This window comes from Monodelphis domestica, chromosome 1 (genome assembly GCF_027887165.1).
Source record: "Monodelphis domestica isolate mMonDom1 chromosome 1, mMonDom1.pri, whole genome shotgun sequence".
In the NCBI taxonomy this organism is placed as follows: Eukaryota; Metazoa; Chordata; class Mammalia; order Didelphimorphia; family Didelphidae; genus Monodelphis; species Monodelphis domestica.
This window is the reverse complement of record NC_077227.1, coordinates 185,857,286-185,879,524: the sequence shown is the minus strand read 5'-3', so window position 1 is coordinate 185,879,524 and position 22,239 is coordinate 185,857,286. Positions and strand designations below refer to the sequence as shown.

General features: G+C 33.0%; 1 protein-coding gene across 2 annotated transcripts in view; it reads right to left on the bottom strand.

Moving 5' to 3' along the window:
* Positions 1 to 22,239, bottom strand: part of USP8 (ubiquitin specific peptidase 8) — a 67,849-nt gene that overhangs the window by 33,102 nt on the left and 12,508 nt on the right. For both annotated transcript variants that reach the window (XM_001369991.5, XM_007479938.3), the window contains exons 2-8: positions 22,002 to 22,168; positions 18,758 to 18,902; positions 16,933 to 17,018; positions 10,059 to 10,215; positions 6,670 to 6,712; positions 5,073 to 5,217; positions 859 to 1,021 (exon numbers count right to left, since the gene is read on the bottom strand). In XM_001369991.5, coding sequence (XP_001370028.2) covers positions 859 to 1,021; positions 5,073 to 5,217; positions 6,670 to 6,712; positions 10,059 to 10,215; positions 16,933 to 17,018; positions 18,758 to 18,902; positions 22,002 to 22,105 — 843 coding nt within the window. In that variant the 5' untranslated portion in view covers positions 22,106 to 22,168. The remainder of the gene's footprint in view (positions 1 to 858; positions 1,022 to 5,072; positions 5,218 to 6,669; positions 6,713 to 10,058; positions 10,216 to 16,932; positions 17,019 to 18,757; positions 18,903 to 22,001; positions 22,169 to 22,239) is intronic.

Genomic DNA, 22,239 nt, shown 5'->3' with positions numbered 1-22,239 from the left:
TTCCATTTCTAAGTAGGAGAATTTGAGACCATACATCCTACTACTTTCTGTCCTGCTTCTACTTTCAGGTCACTTTCATTCCTGTTCTCATGCTGCCTTCCCACAGATAAGGACAGATCTGGAGATACTGAGCAGGGGAAAAGAGAGAGAGAGAGAAGAAGGAATAATATTAAGAAAGCTAGATTATAGCTTAAAGGCACCACCTAAACTTAGCAAGCAGTGTAAAAGGAAGTCTAGAAGAGGTGAGTCACAGGAAGGCATGAGGATGGGACAAGCTCTAATAAAATCTAGGGTCCTGGGTATAAGGAGGAGAATATGGAAAAGAGATCACAAGGGACATGTGATAGGGTATGAAGAAAAGAGAGAAGTCATTTAACAGTATAGAAGACAATAATATTTCAGTAAATCCAACTTCTATTATCAATCAAATATTCCTTGTTTCATTGCCTTTTGCTGGCAGAATCCCTGAAATTTTGTTAGTTTAATATTTATAGAGTTTTAAGTCCCAATATGTAAAATCAAGGTTAAATTTTTGTAAGCAATTTTTAAAAATGACTTATTTTGAATAAAACCATTGAAAAAAGGCCTAATTCTTAAAATAGAAAATGCCAAAACATTTTCTTCCAACAATTTAAATTTCTGAGATACTGATTATTTGGATATCTATGGCTGTTTTGAATAGAGTACATTGCTTTTGCTAGGGCTTAATAAATCAATAATAAATGTTTAAATATGCAGGAAGAGGAGAAAAGAAACTGTAATTTCAAAGTACCACATCTTCTTGCTCTTTAAGGTATTAACGAAAACTTTTGCTTTTTTAACCTTATAGAATTGAAATAAACAAGGAACCTTGCTAACCTTAAAAAGTGCATCTTTCAGACTCTGCAGAGTTGTTCCAAGCTGTAAATCTTTGGCAGAACTAAACCAGTCAAGAAGTACAACATAGTCAACGCACCCCCGCTTCTTCCATGCATCTTTAGAATTATCTGGGAGTTTTGCTTCAATCGAATTAGCAGTGACTCTGAAATTTATCAACATATGCATTGAGGCAAAAGGACATCAGACTTTCTATTACATTGTACTTGTATAAAGCTATAACTTAATTCAAACTTTATAATAAAAGCTTGTTTCTAACTCCCTGACTAGAGCATAAAATTAGAATGCATTTTCAGGGATAATTATTAGGAAGTGAAAAATAACTACAAAAAAACTATCTTTAATCATGAGTAGATTATAAATTTTAACAATTATCCACAGGGAAGGAATCCTTCTTCTATGGTGGTCACCAACAATAAAATACCAGGAGAGGTGTGAGGGCACTGTGTGAGGAGAACAGTCAAAAAATATCTCTCAGTGTCTCTCTGTATTTCAAATATAAAACCAGTATAGTTAAATGTAAGAGCATTTTGTGTTATCTATTGATTAATTTCTCAGCTTCAAGTCCTACACATTCCATGGCTAGTGAAATGTAAACCAAATTTATACACTACTATTTTAATTATGCATCTTTATGTTAATAATATAAAGATAATTTAATCAATCAATAAATCTTTAGTTTGCTATTATATAAACTTTCAGATTCGGCTGATGTACTGGGTTTTTTTTTTATGAACTGTTTGCTTTATGTCTGCTATGCTTTTACTCCATATTAGGAGTGGCTCTCATTGGAAAGATGGGGGAGAAAAGGGATATTGGAAAATGAAGAGTTTTCTTGTCAAGATGGCTGACTGAATAGAGATAGACTTCCCATACCCTTATTCCAACAAAAACCTAAAAATACCACAGATTTTAAAAAAAAATCAAGAAAAAAAGGTCAATCCAGGGAATAACTACAGTAAATGACTTCTTCTATCCTAGAATGTGATAGTCAGCCAAAAGTCTATGGGCAAAAGGAAAAGGAGTCCTCCATAAAAGTTTAGGCAAATAAGTTGACAGCCTTGCAGTACTACAAGAGTCAGTTTGGAAAACCTACAGCCTATGGGGCTCTGTACCAGACAGCAAGACAAGGTATGAAATAGCAAGGGCACTCCCCAAGAAAGCCCTAGCCAGTATATACCTTGGAAACAACTTAGAGAGGCAGTTATCAGTGAAATGTGCCTGCAGAGTTGGCAGAGCTTATCTCTGGATACCATAAGCCCTTAAGTACTGAGGTCTCTGGCACTGTCCTGAGATTCCATAAAGGGATCTGAAGATCCAGAACCCTGGACTACAATGACCAATGAAGGCTTAATGCTCCTGGTGGTAAAGGTTAGATCAGAAACCTCTATGACCCAAATGAGATCAAGGTGGGAAAAATTCATTTTCCACAAGAACAATTTAAATAACTAGAGAAATTCAAAGAGATTAAAAAATGAAATAAAAGTCCTAAAGAAAAGAAGTGGGAAAAAGCTAACAAAAAAGAAAATAGCAAATATTAGTTAAAAAAGGACTCCATGAAAATCAGAATAGTTCAAACAGAAAGCAATGGCTCAAATAAAGAACAAGAAATATTAGAAAATCACAAGACTGAAAAAAAGAAGAAAATTGTTATCTGCTATCAGAAACTATTGACCTAGAAAACATTTAAGAATCAAGAAATCTCTTTAAACTTATGATTTTTTAAAAAGCCTGGACATTTTAATTCTAAAAATAATGAATGAAAACTGCTTAAATCTATTAGAACCAGAAAAGAAAGTGAGGATAGAAAATATCTGTCATTCACTTCCTATTTGAAGGAAATCTCAAAAGAAAATAGTAACAGCATGGTTAAATGTCATAACAAATGCCATAGTTAAAATCCAGAGCTTCTATGTGAAAGAAAAAATACTGCAATCACTAAAAAGAATTCAAGTGCCAATAATCCAGTCAGGATCACAAAAGACTTGGCGGCTTCTATGATAAACAAGAAGATATTTTAGAATATATTCTAAAAAACAAAAGATGTAGGCATATAAACCAAGAACTGATGACTCTGCAAACCTGAATATAATCCTACAGAAGGGAAAAGAATGGACTTTTAATTGAGCCTTTACGGTCTTTTAATTCCTGATAAAAAGATTACAGGTGAGTAGGAACTATGAAGTGCAAACACAAGAATCCAGAAAAGCTTAGGAAAGAAAATTTATTTGAATAATTTAAAGGAGAGAAGAAACAAGAGTCTTTTCAGAACCTTAATGTCTTCAAAGTGTATTAAGGGAATTAAGAAAGTTTTTGTTCTGAACAGTTTAAGAAGGGAAAGAAAAGGGAAGGATAAAAGGAATATGTTAGAAAGGAGATAATTAGAAATGGAAATGGTTAACAGCAGAAATTATATTAAAGAAGATGTATTATTATCTCCTTTGTCACTGCACCCTAAGGAACATGGCAAGTTAGGGTAGGGGAACGAAAAGAAATATATTAAGAGAATGTCCATGGCTGACCAAATAGTAGCAAATAAAAGAATTAAAATATGACTTGCATGTTAAGAAATGATAAGAAACAACAGTATCTTGGGAAAGTATGAACTGATGCAAAGTAAAGTAGGCAGAATCAGGAGTATTTATATGTACAATGACACAACAACATAAATAAAAACAATTTTGAAAAACTTAAGAATTCAGATCAAATCAATAATCAACTATCTCTTCAGAGGACTTATGACAAAGCATATTGCCTCTCTGTTCACAGAGATATCAAGTTGTGGAGAAAGATATATTTTTAGACATAGCCTCCAAATTATTTTATTTTCCCTAAATGCACTTATTTGTTACAGGTTTTTTTTTTCTTTCTGTTTCTAATTAGGAATTATGGCCAAGATAGGGAATTAAACTTTTTAAAGAATACAGAAAAGAAGGAAGTTCAAAATGAAGCATAAATAACAGGACAACTTTGAAAGAAATGTGTTGAATGAATTATTACAAACTTTCAAAAAAATCAAGAGATATGGAAAAGAGAATCATTATTTCAAGTATAATCCTCTTTTTGTGTCTACTTGGTATATATATATATATATATATATATATATATATATATATATATATATATATATATATATATATATGCTCATTTTTTGAGGTGTTTACGTTCTGAACAAAAAAAAGAAAACAAACAGAAAACAAAGATGATATAAAAAAAGACAGCAAGAAAAAATATTAATACACATATAATATTATAAAATTTATGGTCCCAAGGAACCACAAATAAAGAGTTTATCTAGCAATGGATTTTTTTTTGGGGGGGGGGGGAGGGCAGTTCTTTCCAAACACAGTGTGCTTACTATACTTGATGTCTCTGTCAGGTGACAGATAAGGATGGTAATGAAAATGGGTACCTGCAAGGACTAAAACAAGGCCACCTAGAACTTTAGTTATTGATAAGATATTTTATTAATTTTTTTAGTCTTTTTTGTGACACTGGGAAATAGAGCAGGTGACATTTTTTCTTTTAAGTAAAAATTTTAGTATACAGACAGGATCAAGAAAATGATTCAAGGATATAGAAAAGTTCATTCTTACAAAGAATCCACATATTCTCTAGGTTCACAGGTTAAAAAATAGCAATTACTTCAACTATAAAATGTGAGGAAAAGACAATAGGATGGTCTAGTTCACACAACTAATTGATCATAGAATGAGATCAGAATCTATGTCTTTGTGATCTTTCCATTATATTACCCTACATCCTGTCCAGTACAACACCATGCAAGAAACTTTATATGTATTATATATATAAAAAAATATATAATCTTCTCTAAATTAAATGTACATAATGAAAGGCTAAATCAATTAGCAGGCCTTCCGGGAAGAAAGATATATAGAGATATATAAGGGCTGCCCCATATAAGTCTGCAGTAAAGCTCAGGTGGCTGCAGAAAAACAGGGAGAGTAACAATACAAAGGAGAAACTTCCCTATTGCCTATATATATCTACCACAGTAAGTATAACTAGACTTCTGACTACACGGCACCTTATCACCTGCATCCTCTGGCAAGGAGCATTGTTACATAAGAGAAGGCAATGGAAAGAACTAAAAGAGGATTTAACCTAGATGCTATTAAACAGTAACACACATTATCTTCATAATCCACCATATCATACTGAATATAATAGCCTACCCTGGATTGATGGCTTCTTCAGGAACACTTAGAGAATTAATAATACAGGAATCTTGATAATCTTGTATACTTCGAGCATCCATTATAATCAAACTGATGTTTTTATCTGTCATCATTGTGAACAACTCCTCAGCTGTGACTGCGCCTTGGGATAAAGTAATAGTGCACATAAGAAACAAACAATTATTTAAAATATTATCAAAGATGAAACATGATCTTTTCTTAGAAAAGTTCTATACTTTATCATATATTATTATATTAAGGAAAACATCATGCTTAAATTTTGCTCTATGCCAAATGTGCTTTATGATATATTTTTGGCTTTTGGTAAAACCAATTAAGACTTTATTCAAAAATCTTATTTAAATTCTGTTCAAAATGCTCTTTATGAAATACAGCTTCTAAAAATTCTCTTAATGAGGAAGCTTATAAGTATTGGAATTCCTAAATATTATTAGGGATATTCAGTTAAGAGCTGATTAGCTAACTAATGATACACTACCATATGTAACAATTAAAGTGGCTCCTGGTCTAAAAGAAAGAGGAGGAAAACTTTTTGACTCTAACCTAAAATGCTGAGAAAACTTTATGTGAGTGAAAAGAAACTGGGAGGAAGAAAGAGAAGTAAGAAAAGGTTAGAGTAGACAATTTGCCTTCTGGTATGTTTTATATAACTATTCCTTTTTCTTCCTGATTCTAAAAGGAAAAAAACCCCGGGGGGGGGGGGGGAGATAAATAAATATATATTTATTATATATTATATTATATATAATAACAAATATTATTATATTATATATATATACACACACACACACACACACACACACACACACACACACACACACACACACACACACATATATACACACACAACCACGTTTAAGTTACCACCTATCACACCGGTGGCAGCACACTCAAAATAATACATTAAAATTTTTTGAGTGATGAATAAAACTTTTTTAAGAGCCTAAAATCAGAAACCTCAAGCTAGAAAGTAACTCCAAGCATCAGAGTAGGTTTCAATTTTTTTAAATGAACTACTATACATTATTATCTTAGATAAACTACAAATATATATTGTTTACTGGATGGGAGGATACAATTATTTTATGTGAATTTTTGTAAGGCTAGAAAAAAGTAGTAACAGTTAAAAGAGATTTGAAAAAGTATTACAGTCAGCATTAATATAGTGCTTTAAGGTTTGCCAAGAACTACATACATGTTTTCTCATTTGATCCTCACAACAACTCTGTGAGGTAGATATTATTATTACCCCAGTTTATAGATGAAGAAACTTGAAGCTGAAAGAAATTACATGACTTGCAGAGGGTTACATAAAGTATCTGAACAAGAATTTAAACTAAGGTCTCCCTAACTAAGTCTAACACTAACTGCACCACCTAGTTGTCTGTTAAAATTCCAAAACTTCTGGGGCAAAAAATGGATGCTTAAAAAAATGCTATAAAATCAGAGTAATATGGCCTAAGGAATGTTGGGCAGAAAAATCTCAAAAATAACATAGAAAAGGAGAAAAACAAGTATTAAAGAATAGTGATTTCTGAGATATGTGGGCCTAGCTATTGTTGCAACCACTTACCTTTCTTAGCTTTCTCATTCTTTTCCTTCTTTTCGCCATTAATCTATTTAATAAAAAACAAGAAAAAGATTTTATTTGTGAAACTCAAATTTCATACTTCAATGAAATTTAAAGTTAAAAAAGTTTATATGAATGTTTAAAAAAAAGTTTATATGAATGTTAAAAAAAAAACACTGGCAGAATAGTAATAATTAGGGGGCAGCTGGGTAGCTCAGTGGATTGAGAGCTAGCCCTAGAGATGGGAGGTCCTAGGTTCAAATCTGGCCTCAGACACTTCCCAGCTGTGTGACCCTGGGCAAGTCACTTGACCCCCATTGCCTAGCCCTTACCACTCTTCTGCCTTGGAGCCAATACACAGTATTGACTCCAAGATGGAAGGTAAGGGTTTAAAAAAAAAAGAATAGTAATAATTAGAGGATTGTAGAATAAGGACTGAATGGAACTTTAGAAGTCATCTAAACCAACCCATTCTTTTTACAGGTGTGAAAACTCAATCCCAATGGAATTAAATTATTTGTCCAATGTCCAGGTAACTATTAAGTGGTAGAACCAAAATATAAACCCAAGTCCTCTGAAGTCACATTTGAATCATAAAGAATGGTTAAAAATCAAAGACCCCAGAATAATTTGATACATCTTTTCTTTTTCTATATAAAATTCCGAATGTTATATAATAGTACAGAAAGGATGCTAATTTGTAATATAATGTTCACTCACTCAGATATTCTTGGTATAATAAAATAACAAGCAAAACTAGTCATTACACTCAATGTGTATATCTGCTTGACTTAATTATAAGAAAGATAATTAATAACGAAACACCTTAAATAAAATTTGAATAAGTGAATAGGCACTTACTAAATATTTACTATGAATATAGCACAGCACTCAGCTGTCTGAAGACAGAAATATCAAAGTGAAATAAACTGACCTCAAGGAGGTTATGTTTTAACTCAGGAAACAACAAAGGGAATGTGGTGGATGGTCAGTTAAAAGAGATGGAGAATTAAAAGGACAGTAAGTTGATCTGTAGAATGGAGGTAAAGGACAATAGCTGTTACTTTACTAATCTGGGAACATGACTCCATCTATAAATCAGCCTCTGTGTCAGTGGAAAATGTATAAAATTTTAACTAAGTTACACATTCCAAATAGCACAGTATTATATTCATAAGATACTGTGATAAAAATGCTAAGTCTAATTTACATTATGATTTTAATATTGGTCCGTGCATCATATAACTAAATGAAATTAAGAAATTAAAATAGTCAGAACTATGCAAATAATCTAACCCTGAAGAACTTAGGATCATTGATTCAGATCTCATGGTACATCTTATTCAATCCCCTCACTTTACTGATGAAGAAATTAGAGCAAAGTTCTTTGCTCAAGGTTAATTATATTTGCATTAAGGAATAGAGTCAGAATTTGAACCCATATCCTCTACACAAAAGCCAATGTTCTTTATATTCTTCTATAACACTTGTTATTAATTTAATTTTGTCTAATAATGAACAAAGCTAATGAAAAATCATGAAAAAACTTAGACAAAGCACTCAATTCTGATTATATGTAATTATCATGTAAATTAATCACACAACTTTTTCCAAACTTATGAATAATTACTGTTGAACAAAAATACAATTTTCCTTTTAAGGAAAAAAAAAAGAAATTTCATGTCATCTTTTGGGTCATTTCTAATGCCTTGATGCTGTGTAAGTACCAACTCCTTTCTCCTTACTTTCAACTCGAGTTCTAAGAACATTAATCACATCCACTCTACTATTCCTTGGTAAAGGCATGCCAAAGACCCTATGATGTCAATCACCATTTATTTGGACTTCCCTGTCAGAAATATTCCTCTTGTTGGTTGTCACTCCCCAATATGTACTGTTTCCTCCTACTGGAATGTTAGCTCTTTGAGGACAGGAACAATCTTGTTTCTATTTGTATTTCAACCACTTATAAGAATTGCCAACACATTGCAAGCACATAATAAATTATTTTTCTTTCTTTCCTTCATTTCCTTCACTCATGCCTGCTTTCATTATTCCCCAATTAAAGCAGAGACAGCCCCTGTTCAATTTGGATTGTAGTCTCTGAGAAGGAAAAGAAATGTCTATATTTCCCTTTATCAGGTGGTAGGCACACTATCATACAAAGCTCAAATACTACTTTTTGATGACAGTGAGTGATGACCCGCAAGCAAATGGCATTCAATAAGTACCTAGGCAGCAGCTAGGTGGTTTAGTGAATTGAGAGCCAGGCCTAGAGACAGGAGGTCCTAGGTTCAGATCTGGCCTCAGAAACTTCCTAGCTGTGTGACCCTGGGCAAGTCTCTTAACCCCGATTGCCTAGCCCTTATTGCTCTTCTGCTTTGGAACCAATACACAATATTGATTCTAAGAAAAAACTGACTCTAGGAAATGAGTCAATGAGGGGCTATTAAGTGATACCACAAAGATGCCAGATGAAGAAGGAGATGAAGGAAGAATGTCTTGAAATTTGAAGCTTAAAAGAGAAGAGAAATACTAGGATAAAGTTATAAAGAAAAAGACAGAATGCTGAAGAGAAAATGGCTTTAAACTCTGACAGTTCAGGAGAATTATGAGAGTGCTTGCCATGAGTAGTTTTTCTATGGAGTATGGAAAGTTAGATTTTGAAAATTCTGAGGTGGCTGGTCACATGAAACATAATGCTGTCAATAGTGGAGTATTTAGAGGTGACAGTAGCTGAGTGCAGAAGCAGCAGATGAAAGCTTAAGTAACCTGCCAACAGTTCTCAAAACTGCACAGTGGCAAGGCTAGAACTACAACTCTGAACCACCTATCCTTCAACTACAACTTAGCAAATAAACAAATAACAAAACCTCCTGTTGTATATTTGTTGGTATTGAAACAAAGTAGTAATAGTAACATCAGGATCTAACTGAAGCCTATCTAACTTTCTACAAAATGTATTATTTGAATGCTACATTTTGGCAGGTCTTACCAAACTGTAAAGTACAGGCCCAGCCTAAGTTGAGAGAGTATAATCATTAAGATCACTGACATAACTGATATAACTGATTTGTGGCCCTCGCCACCCACAGAAGCCATATTCTTATGCAGAGATGAATTGTGATCTGCAAAGAAGCAGAATTCATAATGGTAATGTGATGGATCTCTTTAATAGAAAAATATCTTCCAAAATATATGATCTTTTAAATGTTACCACAGAAATAAATAACTTAAGGTGTATCGAGATTTTATTTTTTAAATAGGTACCATATTTCTCTGGCACACAGATCCTTGTCCTAACACCATAAATTCCAACTAGTATCACAAGATCAAAAGCCTAGACTTGGAAGGGATCTCAGAAACCAGATTCCAACATTCCCCCTCAATACCTTTTTGGTTTTGTCTTTGGAGTCTAATACATTTTCTAAAGAGCTCTTAGCTGAGACTCTTCCATCCTCCTGTCCCGCTTCCTTCTTCTGCTGGAGCTGCTGTTCCTCTCGTCTGTCCTTTTCTTCAAGTTTCTTCCGAACTTCAGCTTCTTCATATCTAGTTGAAAAGAGAAACCAAATGACCCATTGATTGCACAATCATTTCATTAAAAGATGCATAATGTTCTTAAAAAAAATGTGGCCTGCTTGGTCTGCATCCCCTTTTCCCAGTTTAAATCACATGCCCTTCTGACAGTATTGTTTCAAGTCACAAACTAGTCTTGGAGTGGAGCAAGAGAGAGACTTTATTTCCCAGTTACCTTGAGGGAAAATTCAGAGATTTCTTAATTGAAAGTATTTAAGGTTCTTCTTACTCTTTTCTTGCAGTGGATTTCATATTGATGTGTGTGGTTGTTTGTGGTTTAGTTTTGCATTACTGTTTGTTGTAGTTAATTGTCAAGGAAGGATGATAAAATAAAGGACTCCTCATCTCATGTATGTAGCATTAGTTATTGGAAAACACAACAGGTTTTTAAAATTTCTATATCCAAAGAGTTTGGATCTATTTTTTACTTAAATTTTGTAACTATATGTTGCTGCAATCAAATAAATAATGTGTAATCAGGGGGCTTTCATCCTATCTTTTTTTAGTTCTACGTGCTAGCTAGAGTCAACCAATGCTTATGACTAAACATGGGCAAAAGGATAAGAAGAATTTGTAAAGGAAAATGGGAAAGGAGGAAGAAAAAAACCCATAAACTTATTTAATGGGAGGTGTTAGTACCATCAATTACTTCTGTTAATTATGACATAAGTTGGCTATTCTTGTGTGAAGCAATCACAAACAAATGAAGAAAACACCACAAAAAACTTTAGTAAGTATTGAAGAGCGAATAAAACGATACAAGAGACTGCTCTAGAGATTGGTGGTATGGTCATAGCTACAATTTTAAAAAGACTATATGGTTTTTATCTATTTATGATATGACTTCTTAAAATATTAGTCACATGTCCATATTGATTGTACTATGGTTTATAAGGTATTGAACAAAATTCAACATCTATCAGTCAAACTGCTTTTCCCTTTTCCCCATCAATTTCTTGTCAAACAGAGAGTTCATTCTCAGACAACTTGTTTTCAGGTTTACTATTTACTAAATTAGCTGGATTACCTAGTTATATCATTTATAATTCTTCCTTGTCTTTCTATTCCATTGTTCTATTTTTCTAACCAGTTGCAAACAGTTTCTGATCATTATTATTATCTGCTTAGCATCTTCCTAACACACAGTTAAGAGCTTAATAAGTATTTTGCCTACTTCTGTATCTGAGGTCTATAAATGCTAATCATGTTTCATTCTTACTTTTTCCCCTTTTCCCTCTTTTTCTAGATCTTTTACTCTAACAAATGAATTTTGTTATTATTTTGTCTACTGGTAGAACACAAAATCTATAGATTAATTTCAGTAGGTTTGTCACTTTTATTATATTGGCACAACCCAACTATGAAGACTTTAAAAAAAAATTCCTCCAGTTACTTATGCCAGTAATTATTGCTTTAAGGAACGTCTTTATAAATTTAAATTTATTTATTTTTATTTTTTACCAATTACATGTAAAAAATATCTACATAGGTTTTCCTAAGCTATATGATTAAACGTATCTCCCTCCCTCTCTTCCCTTTCCCCTTCCACTGCTGGCAAGAGATTCAATCTCGGTTATTCCTATATTATCATGTAAAACATATTTCCATATTGTTCAGTTTTAAGTGAGTAATCTTATAAAACTAAAACCCCCAAACAAACAAGTGAAAAATCATATGCTTTCATCTGCATTTTGACTCTAAATAAATTTTTCTCTGGGGTTGATAGCATTCACTGTTATAAGGCCCTCAGAATTGTTTTAAGGAATGTTTTATAATGAATGGGCTTTGATGTACTGACTTCCAAATATGGGATGCATTCTGCAATTATTTTGAATTGGACATCCCTTTCAATTATTTACTCTTGGTTTCTGTTATTGCTTTGTAAAAACACTGTTCATTTTTGTGGGTATATTTTGTGTGCTGCTGTAATGTCATTATTTCAATTAGTTTCTTTGGCCACTTTCTAGGCTAGTCTATATTGATTAAATATAACTTTAGATTCCAAGGATCTCGTATTATCTAGGCTCATCATATCCTTTTATTAGGATAAAATACTCTCCACTTTTTCTCTTTAAATCCTGGTACATCCAAGATACATACAAAATGCTAAAGTGTCAGAATTTGAACCTGTTAGTTCTGGTTCTATCGTCTTGAGATCTGGTATGATCAAAGGTATCATTATTTGTCAATTGTTTTTGAATCCATTGTGAAATCAGTCTATTTTTTAAAAATCTGTACCTTCTTTCTATTCTAAGACACTAGAGTGGCAAAGGCCAAACAATTAAGTAACTTAGTAAGGGTCACACAGCTAGGTGTACAAGATCACATTTGAACCCAAGCCCTTCCCCCAAATCAGTCTCTCTCAAAGAAAATAACATAAAATTATCAACTCATATAGATTATAATCAAACCAAAGAACTACAAATTGCATATAAAGAATGAGACTGAATTATATTTTAATGTAATTCTTAGCAAAATATACATATTTCTTGTTCAACATGACAACAACTTTGCAAATGTATGACATGACCCAAGCTTTACCATGAACTTCTGACACAATACAAATACACTCACTGCTGTGATTTGAGGACATAATAAGTTTTATTATATTATGGGAAGTTATAAATTTCATGAATGGATTGTTTTAAAAATATAATTTGTTGATCCTACCTGTGTGACTTATCCAGCATTACCTAGCCCATACCACTCTTCTGCCTTGGAACCAATACACAAGTTAAAAAACAGAATCTAGTCTTTCACTATTAATGCTCAATTGAGCTTAGAATTCTTTATCAGAGAAAACGTTTAGAGAAAGCAATCTCTTTAGAGAACTTATAAACAAATACTATACTTATTAATTCTATTTAGATAAACAGCCAGAAGAAAAAGTTCCATGGAAGAGAGACAACCACAAAGGAGACTAAAGCTGTTACAGACAAGAAATATTTGGGCTGTTTTCAAATTGCAACAAGTTCTCCCATAGTACAAGTTTGTGCAGGATCAAAAATAAATAACCAGGTTATATCTTCTTAATAACAAGTCACTGAATTAGAATTCTTTTGTATTTCCATCTTTATTAAATTATGTCAGAGCATATTTGTGAGAAAGTATTTAAAACTATAATTTTTATCAACAACTTAGATGGTCTCTAGCATAGGAAAGTGGAGAGTGTGCCAGCTTTGGAATCAGTAGTCCTGGGTTCAAAACCTGTCTTTGACACTACCTTTATGGCTTTAGGCAAGCCATTTAATTGGTATAAGACTTAGCTTCCTCATTTATAAAATGAAAGTCACACTAAATTGACTCTGAAGTTCCTTGCAGCTCTATGATCTTTCATACATTAATGCTAACATTTTGTGCATTAGGACATGCTACTTTCAGTTCACAGTCTGAACTAATTTAACTGGGAAAGAAAAGTGAGTTTGTCCATCTGTCCATATTTCCTTCCCTCACTTTTTCCTTTCATTCCTCTTTTTAAAAAACCTTTACTTTCTATACTATGTATTGGTTCGAGCACATAGAATACTAATACTATGCATTGGTTCTAAGGCACAAGAGTGGTAAGAGCTAGGAAATGGGGGCTAAGTGACTTACCTAAGGTCACACAGCTAGGCTAGATCTAAACCCAGGATCTCTTATTTCTAGGTCTTGCTCTCAATCCATTTACCCACCTTGCTACCCCTAAAGGATGCACTTTCTCTATCTAATGGGACAAAAGAAAATAAAATGGTTGAATTATCTCCCACTTTCTCAAAAAGACACAAAATTTGATTCTCCCAAGCACACAGCAAAAGGTGGAAATATGGACAAAACTTAAGGGTTCTGTGGTCAAAGAAAGAATACAGAATGCCTGAAGTTGCCCTATCAGTTTGAACTTTCAATCAACATTAAAAAAACTGTAAACAAAACAAAAAAAAAACCCTTTATCATCTAGGAAGAGTATTTAATTAGATCTCCTGAGAAAAATCTTGGCCTTTAGCCAAGCTGCAAAACATGGTGAAGTTTTAGTTTTGACAGTAAGAATGAGTTGCCTCCTTTCTAGTGAAACTTAGCACAGTCTAAGTCAAAATGTGAATGGAGAAGTTCTTTCCTTCTCCATTTCTCTCTCTCAAAAAAAAAAAAAAGGTGAAAATATAAATCCCAGGGAACTTCAAAGCCTCTTCTTTTCTTCATCTTACCAGAGAAAGCTAATTACATACTAGGATTCATTCTCCATGACAGTTCTGGATTAAAAAGAAAATTCACAAACATCCAAAATGAAAGGAAAGAACTAGGATTAATGCTCTGGAGCAGGGATACCTATTTTGAATATTTTGATAACTGAATTTCAATAACCGATGTATTTTATTTCATGCATTTAAAACATTATTCTGTGGAGGGGTCCACTTTACCAGAGTACATGGAGAGGGAGGCCCACGACAAAAAAAAGTGAAGAACCCTTCAGACTACAGCAGGAAAGGAGGAGGAGGATCGAAAGATTTGAAGAGAAAATTGTTATCTAACTTCCCAAGGAATTGAACAAAATCTTCGTATGTGGGATATATGTTATAGTGATCAAAACACTTGTGAACTTGGAATTAGTCAACAGGTCAAACATTTAATAAAACAAATTCATATATAAGATCCTAACAGGCAGGGAGCATCTTCTTTTTCTTTTGTATTCTTTGGTAAAGTGTATGTACATAATGGCTGCTTATATTTTCAAGTACTAGTTAAGAAGAATTCCCAATTCGATGGGCTTTACTATGTCATATTATTATGTGTACAATTCTTTTAAGCCCACACAAAAAAAATCCAGTGTGGGCATGGTGCTAAGATTACAATATATTGGGGGCAGCTGGGTAGCTCAGTGGATTAAGAGCTAGCCCTAGAGACGGGAGGTCCTAGGTTCAAATCTGGCCTCAGACACTTCCCAGCTGTGTGACCCTGGGCAAGTCACTTGACCCCCATTGCCTAGCCCTTACCACTCTTCTGCCTTGGAGCCAATACACAGTATTGACTCCAAGATGGAAGGTAAGGGTTTAAAAAAAAAAAGATTACACTATATTTTTCTGCTTTTTTGAAAGAATTGGAACAACGTATCTACAAAGACAGGATATTCCTGGAAGTAAATGTTAAAATTCTAAAGTGGGCTCACAGTTTTTCCTCCTGTAATCTCACACATTTGAAATTAGAAGTCAATGGGAAAACAAGCTATTATCTATATTTTTTTATGATTCATTTATTTGCACAAACTTTTGAAGAACTTAAAAGTATAAACCTGAATTCAAACTGTATTGTAAAAAAAAAATAACCCCGCAATTTTTTATACTGAAAAATAAAATTCTTTGTTTCAATAAACTGATCTTTATTAGAATGCGAAAACTTTTTGTTTTATAGCTTTATATCCCTTTATTTTAAAAAAATCTTATGATGAACAATAAAACTGTAATACAATATATGAATTGAATTCAGACATTTGAGTGCCAACTATGTGTAAGACAATGGTAAAATAAAACACTTCTGCCCATAAGGGCTTACATTTTACTGAAAGATACAATGGATACATAAATAGTAAAAGAAAGGAATGAGGAAGAGCTCAAACTGAGTGGCAGTAGAAAAGATCTATGAATAAAATAACCCCTGAGCTAAGACCTCAAACAAACTAAGAATTCTAAGCACTGGAGGTGCTTAGAAGTTAGGAATGAGTACATTCCTGGCATGAGTGACCACTTGTGCAAAAGCATGAGGTAAGAAATGGACGAAGCCTTACTGGAATGCAGAGTTGATGCAGGCAAGTAAAAGGAAATAAATATCATTAATATGAACATACATTTAGGGCTGCAAGGTACTGCAAGGTACATTGTGGCCTTCAAATTTCTGGATGAGGAATGAAGGTCAAGAGAAGTTAAGTGACAATGTCAAAATGCTACTAACTATGCAACTCCTGGTTTGTCTGATTTCAACTCCAATACTCCATCCACTATATCATCCTTCCTCTCTTGAAAACTATAGCCCAATTAGGAAGGGTCTTGAATGCTAAGCTAACTCATTTGTATTTTATTTATTCATAATAAATAAATAAATAAATAAATAAACACTGAAGGCTTTTGAGCAGGGTGGTAACTAATGAAAAATTTTTATAACAGAGTAAGTGACACATTCAATTTGGGGGGTAGATGGGGTGAGAACAGAATCTAGGTGGTTTCCTATTTTTCACTAGTCTTGCTAAGGTGTTAAGTACATCTAAATTCAGAAAAAAACAAAAAACAAATAGTAAATATAACCAACAACGACTTGGGACACAACCTGAATGCCTTGGAGAACAACTTGGATCATTTAATCTTCCAGCAATGTAGTACAGTTCACTATGCAAATGATAGTTTTGTTTTCTGAAAAACGGTCTTTTAAAGACAAATATTTAAAGCTGAGAGAACATTGGAGAAGTTACAGAGTCCAGTACAGTAGTGTTTATTTAAATAATCTTTCATTTCTCAAATATGGTTTTAATTTCAGTAAAGATCCCTAAATGACAGCATAGGATGTAAGAACATGGCAGGATAAATATTAAGTATAGATCTGAATTTCTATACTCCATAAATTGTTTCTAAATGCTAGAGATCATATTCAAGGTTAAAGGTGGATGGGATAAATTATAAATACTATTTCAATCTTATTTTAATTATTTTATATATTTTATAATGTATATACCTGAGTTTAAGGCTTTCAGAGAGTCTTTCAGCTTCTTCAATAGCTTTTTTGATGTTTGCAGGTCCAAGCATTGAATGAAAGTAGTCCTAAAATCATAGGAAAATTATCCTATAATGTTAGTTTGGGCCAATGATTCCCCAGAAGAGAACAGTCTACAAAGAATACAATAATGAAAATCCCAACAACCAAATTACAATATGGTCCTTATAACATAATTTTTTTTTAGATATTTTCTTAATATATAAATTTCATTAACTCAAACTTAAAACATTTAAAGTATGTTCCAAAGATAATTCTATCTTTCCCTATGATTTAAAAAAACCTCTGACTAATGAATGCTAAACTTTTTTTGATTGTAAGGCACCTTTTCTATTCGTAAGGCACCATTTAGAACTTTGTATTATCTGTGAGAATACTACAAATTAAATTATCCCCTTTACACATTTTGTTTATTTTGTGTGTGAAAATGCTACTAATTTTATTTTTTATGAGTAAATAGATAGTTTTGTATCTATTTGTATCGAGAGAGAGAGAGAGAGAGAGAGAGAGAGAGAGAGAGAGAAAGAGAGAGAGAGAGTGTGTGTGCGCATGCGTGCTAGCATAACTTTATAGCTCCTATCTAAATGGTATTAAGTATTGGTTTCAAGGCAGAAGGTGTAAGGGTTAGGAAATTGGGGTTAAGTGACTTGCCCAGGATCACATAGCTGGGCAGTATGTGAGGTCACATTTGAAATCAGGTCCTCTTGACTCCAGGCCTGGAGCACTATCCACTGAATCACCTAACTGTTCCTGGTATATATTTTTATTATGTATGTCAATACCATTTCCTAGCAAAGAGTACTACTGGGAAAGGGATGCTAGGGGAGTTGGAAGAGCAAGGGCAAATGAAAACAATACAAAAATTCTTCCAAATTAAGATTTGTGCAGCCTACTCATATAAAGCCATGGCAATTATAAGCACTTTTAGGTTGATAAAGCCCTTATTTCACAACAATATTATGTGATAAATACTATGTCATTTCAATTTTATAGATGAGGAAACTGACATTCAGTTCCTCAGAAATAAAGGGAATAGCCTAGCATCACTCACACAAGATAGTACCAGAACAAGGACTCGAAACCAAATTTACAATTCTAATCTAGCAATATTGTGCATACTAACTCTTTCCAGTTCCACAGCCCCCAGGATCTATTCTCTGTTGTTTTCCGACCAATGCAATTTCAGCTCAAGCATGGGTATATTTTTGCATCACTTTATTTAGTCTGCTTTTCTTCTTATTTATCTACATTCCCAAAATAACAGAGGAATACTACCTGTCCTACAGAAGGAAACCACTGAATCAATCAACAAGTATTTATTAAGCATTTATGCACCCTGCAGGCACTGTGCTAAATGCAATTTTTGTCCAATAAAAATAAAAAATATTAAGTAAATTAAATTTATCTTTAGAATGGCTACAACACAATATAAGTCATGACACAATGAGAGTTACTTACAACTGAATTTGGATTTCATGGAAGCAACATGCCACATACTTTTATTATATTATCATTTATTTGATGAGAAAAATGGAACTCCTTCCATAAAATCTAGTACAATTTCATTAAAACAGTAACCAAAAAAAAAAAAGTCCATAGCCTACTATCAACCTGGATTAAACCAAAGCAACACTTTTGCAAATTAAATTAATTTTACATGTGACTTGTCTTCTCCTATCCCATGTATTTATTAAATTCATGTTCACTAAATTGATCCTGCAAGTTCTGAAATTTGATATTAAGAAAAACTGTTGATCACAGAAAACAGAAAAAAAAAACCCCATACCTGCTGCTGCTTGAAATCAGGTCTTTTTTTTATAAGATTATAAACAGCTACATATTTCATATACAGTACATAGGCTTTTTCCTCATCACGGTCCAATCTACATTCTTCTGCTGTCCTGAAGATCTTCAGGGCACTCTGCACATAACTTGAATTGGAGAATAAATAATTAATGTAATATTGCCTATAGCATTAAAACAACTGACAAATTCAGAAATAGCTTAATACAGAAAAACCTCATTATTTAGGGTTCGATTAGTTTATCTTATCTGAATATGAGGTAGATAGAGACTTAACTTTCTATAGCCACAGGTAAAATTTTGCCATAAATAACATTTATTTCCTGGAAATAAAATTATTCCCATGTTCTAGAAAATCATTTCTGAGAGAATATTTACTTAATCTGGTTAAAAATAAATTCTATGCAATGAATTATTAAGTGTCACATTCTACAATAAAAATTTGATTATATTCTATTTTTGCATGTAGGAGAACAAAACTTCCTTAAGTAAAAGTACCTTTGAGCTCTTCTTACTCTTCTCCACTTTTAATCATCAAAATTACTAAAAAAAAAAAATAAAATAAATCTACCCTTACAACCAAGCCACATACCAAAACAAGATCCAGAAGTTAGGAAGAAAGAAGTATGTGAGTATATGGGAAGAAAGGGGGAAGAAAGATGTATGTGACATCTTCCTCCCTTTGTGGTTGCCAAAAATGGTAGGATTTTAATAATAAATCAAAAGAGAAGGAAAAAAAGGGTTCTTTCAGTAAAGTGAGCAGAGCAAAGAGAGCCAGAAACTCATACCTGCAGCACTTTACCAAAAGCATAAGCTCCCAAAAAAAAGAGCCCTGCAGCATGAATCTCAGTCAAATTTATCTCCCAAGCTTCCTTAGGTAAAAGGAGGACATAACTTAAAAGGATGTTGGGAATATAGCTCAGGTGTGGCAAATTTTCCACCTGTGCAATACCTAAACACTTGCCTCTATTTAGGAGCCAAATGATTTTTTAAAAACTTTCATGACATTTTTTTTTAAAGCAACAAAAAGGCAATATGTTACCACAGACTACCAGTGTCTAGTAACTACAGAAGGGTCTCACAGACACTCAAGGAATACGCAAAGAAAGCCCTGAGCATATCTAAGTAGAGTATTTACTTGGCTATGAATATAGAACACAGGTAGCTAAGATGTCTCTTCCTTCACTCCTTTTTACCTTCTTTCCTCCCATACAGTGTGGGCAAAAATAAAGCTATAAAGGTATAATGGTGGCAGAAAAGCCTGAAATCCCCATTGCTACAAGACCAAGTAGCACTATGTGGATGCTGGGTAATACTTTTCAAGATTTTATAGTAAAATGCACGAGTTAATTAAGTACAAGCTATTTTCTAATACAGGATTACTGGGAATATACACAGTAGTATCAGTAAACATAGCAAAATAAAAAATGAAATTTTAAAAAGTATGGTCTCAAGAATTCTCACTCTATAAGTTAGCAGAATAGACTACTTCCCTCCAAATTAGAATACATGGAATAGAAATTGTCATAAAAGCAAACAAGGCAATCCTTATTATATACTCTTTAATCTCTATCTTCAAAAACTTATCTCTTTAAATGTTGCTTTTCTGATAACTAACAAATCCACTTTAACATTTATGTATTTAAGCCTTATTAGAAAATTCTTTTTTCCTTTAAGTCAAGGTTACTACTTATATTTTAAATAAGTTATTACTACAATTAATAACAATTTTATGTTACCAATAAAATGCAATGCATGCAGTGGGAGTTTTATATTTATTGTTAATACCTGACATAAATCTTTTACAGTACCTTTAAATATATAAAATAATAAGCTATCACAGGAAGGATCATATAATCCAATGTCTTCATTTTAAAAAGGAAGATGAAGTCCACAGGTCAAAGGACCTGCCCAAAGTCACATATATAGCAGAGCTGGAGTTCCTTCTCATGTAAATCTTATATAAACAGGCTAGGCCCAGACAAAATGTGCGTTTGTGGTTGGTGCTCAAAGGTATCCTTGAGCTTTCCCTCTACCCCGTTATCTCCTCTCTACCACATTTCAATAGCATAGTGCCCTTACAAACTTCCTTTCTCCCCTCTCTAAAACTTTTTAGAAAATTGATTATCTAAGTTGTTTATACTATATCATAGTCAACTAATAATGACTTGTGATGTTACTTCTTCATGAATTTGCATCTCAAGAGGGATTAAAACCATGAGCTAAAGGGACAAAGCTCTTAATGGTAGAATTTCAGGCAACAGATATGAAGTGTGAGATAGATTCATCAGAAAAGGAACATATTTAATTGTACCTAGAATAACCTTTAAAAACCTTTTAAATAGCCTATATATGTGATGGTTTTGATGTTTGTTTTGTCTGATGCTTTTGTTTGCCAGGTTTACATTTTCTAATCCCCCTTAAGCCAATGGCTTATTGATTTAACTGACAACTTCTAACTTCTTTAGAGGATACATCATCAAAATGGCATTTGTTGAATCTGACAAGTGAAATGGTGTTTCACTTTCTCCCATACTGATCTTAGTGATGTGGACGGATGGATAAGGAAGATGTATGGTTCAAGTGCTTCCTCTAACACATGCAGGCTATATGACATGGGGCAAGTTTCTAATTTCTTAAGCAACTGTTAAGTTACAAAATAACTGAAATCCAAATCCATGGTAAGAGCTCCTATATTGGGAATTCTCTGCAAAGTAAACTCATTGGTCTGGAACAAGAGAAATGACTATTAGAATAACTGTTTAGTTTTATTTTGAATATTCAAAAAACTCTTAATAGGAAAAAGTCACAGAATCATGAAATTGGAAGAGATTTTAAAGGACATGTTATTTTAACCCTCCCTCCCCCAAAAAGCAATCATCTCCAAAAAAAAAAATCTGACAAAAGAATCAAGTCATGAGTACCATTCCATTTTTGGACAACTCTAGTTGTTAGGAAATTCTCCTACACAATAAACTGAAACTTAACTTCCTGATGATTCCACACTTTCTCTGCTAGAAAGCCTTTTAGATACTTTGGAAACAGCCATCATGTTGAAGTCAAATGCCCAATATTGTTATCAACAATATCTTTAAAGTCTTATAAGGTCTACTTATGTGATGTTTGAGTCAAATTAATTTTAGATGAAATGTATCCGTAACAACATGGAAATGTGAACTCATTTTAAATGAATTAATATCACTTCCAAAAAATTTAAATATACACACTTCTTAGTACTTATTTTCTCTGCTTTAACTTCTGTCTTCTTGTTAAGTTCTTTCAATGAGGATCCAAGGTAGAGCTCTTTAGGTACTGAAGCAACAGCAGGCATGGTGAATAGTTATCTACTTTCACCCTTTTACAATGGGTGGAATTCTTTAAAAGAAGCTCTTTTCTGAAACAAACAAACAAAAATTTCAGAATACCAGTTATTTTCACTACTAAAATAATTCAATGGAACACCAA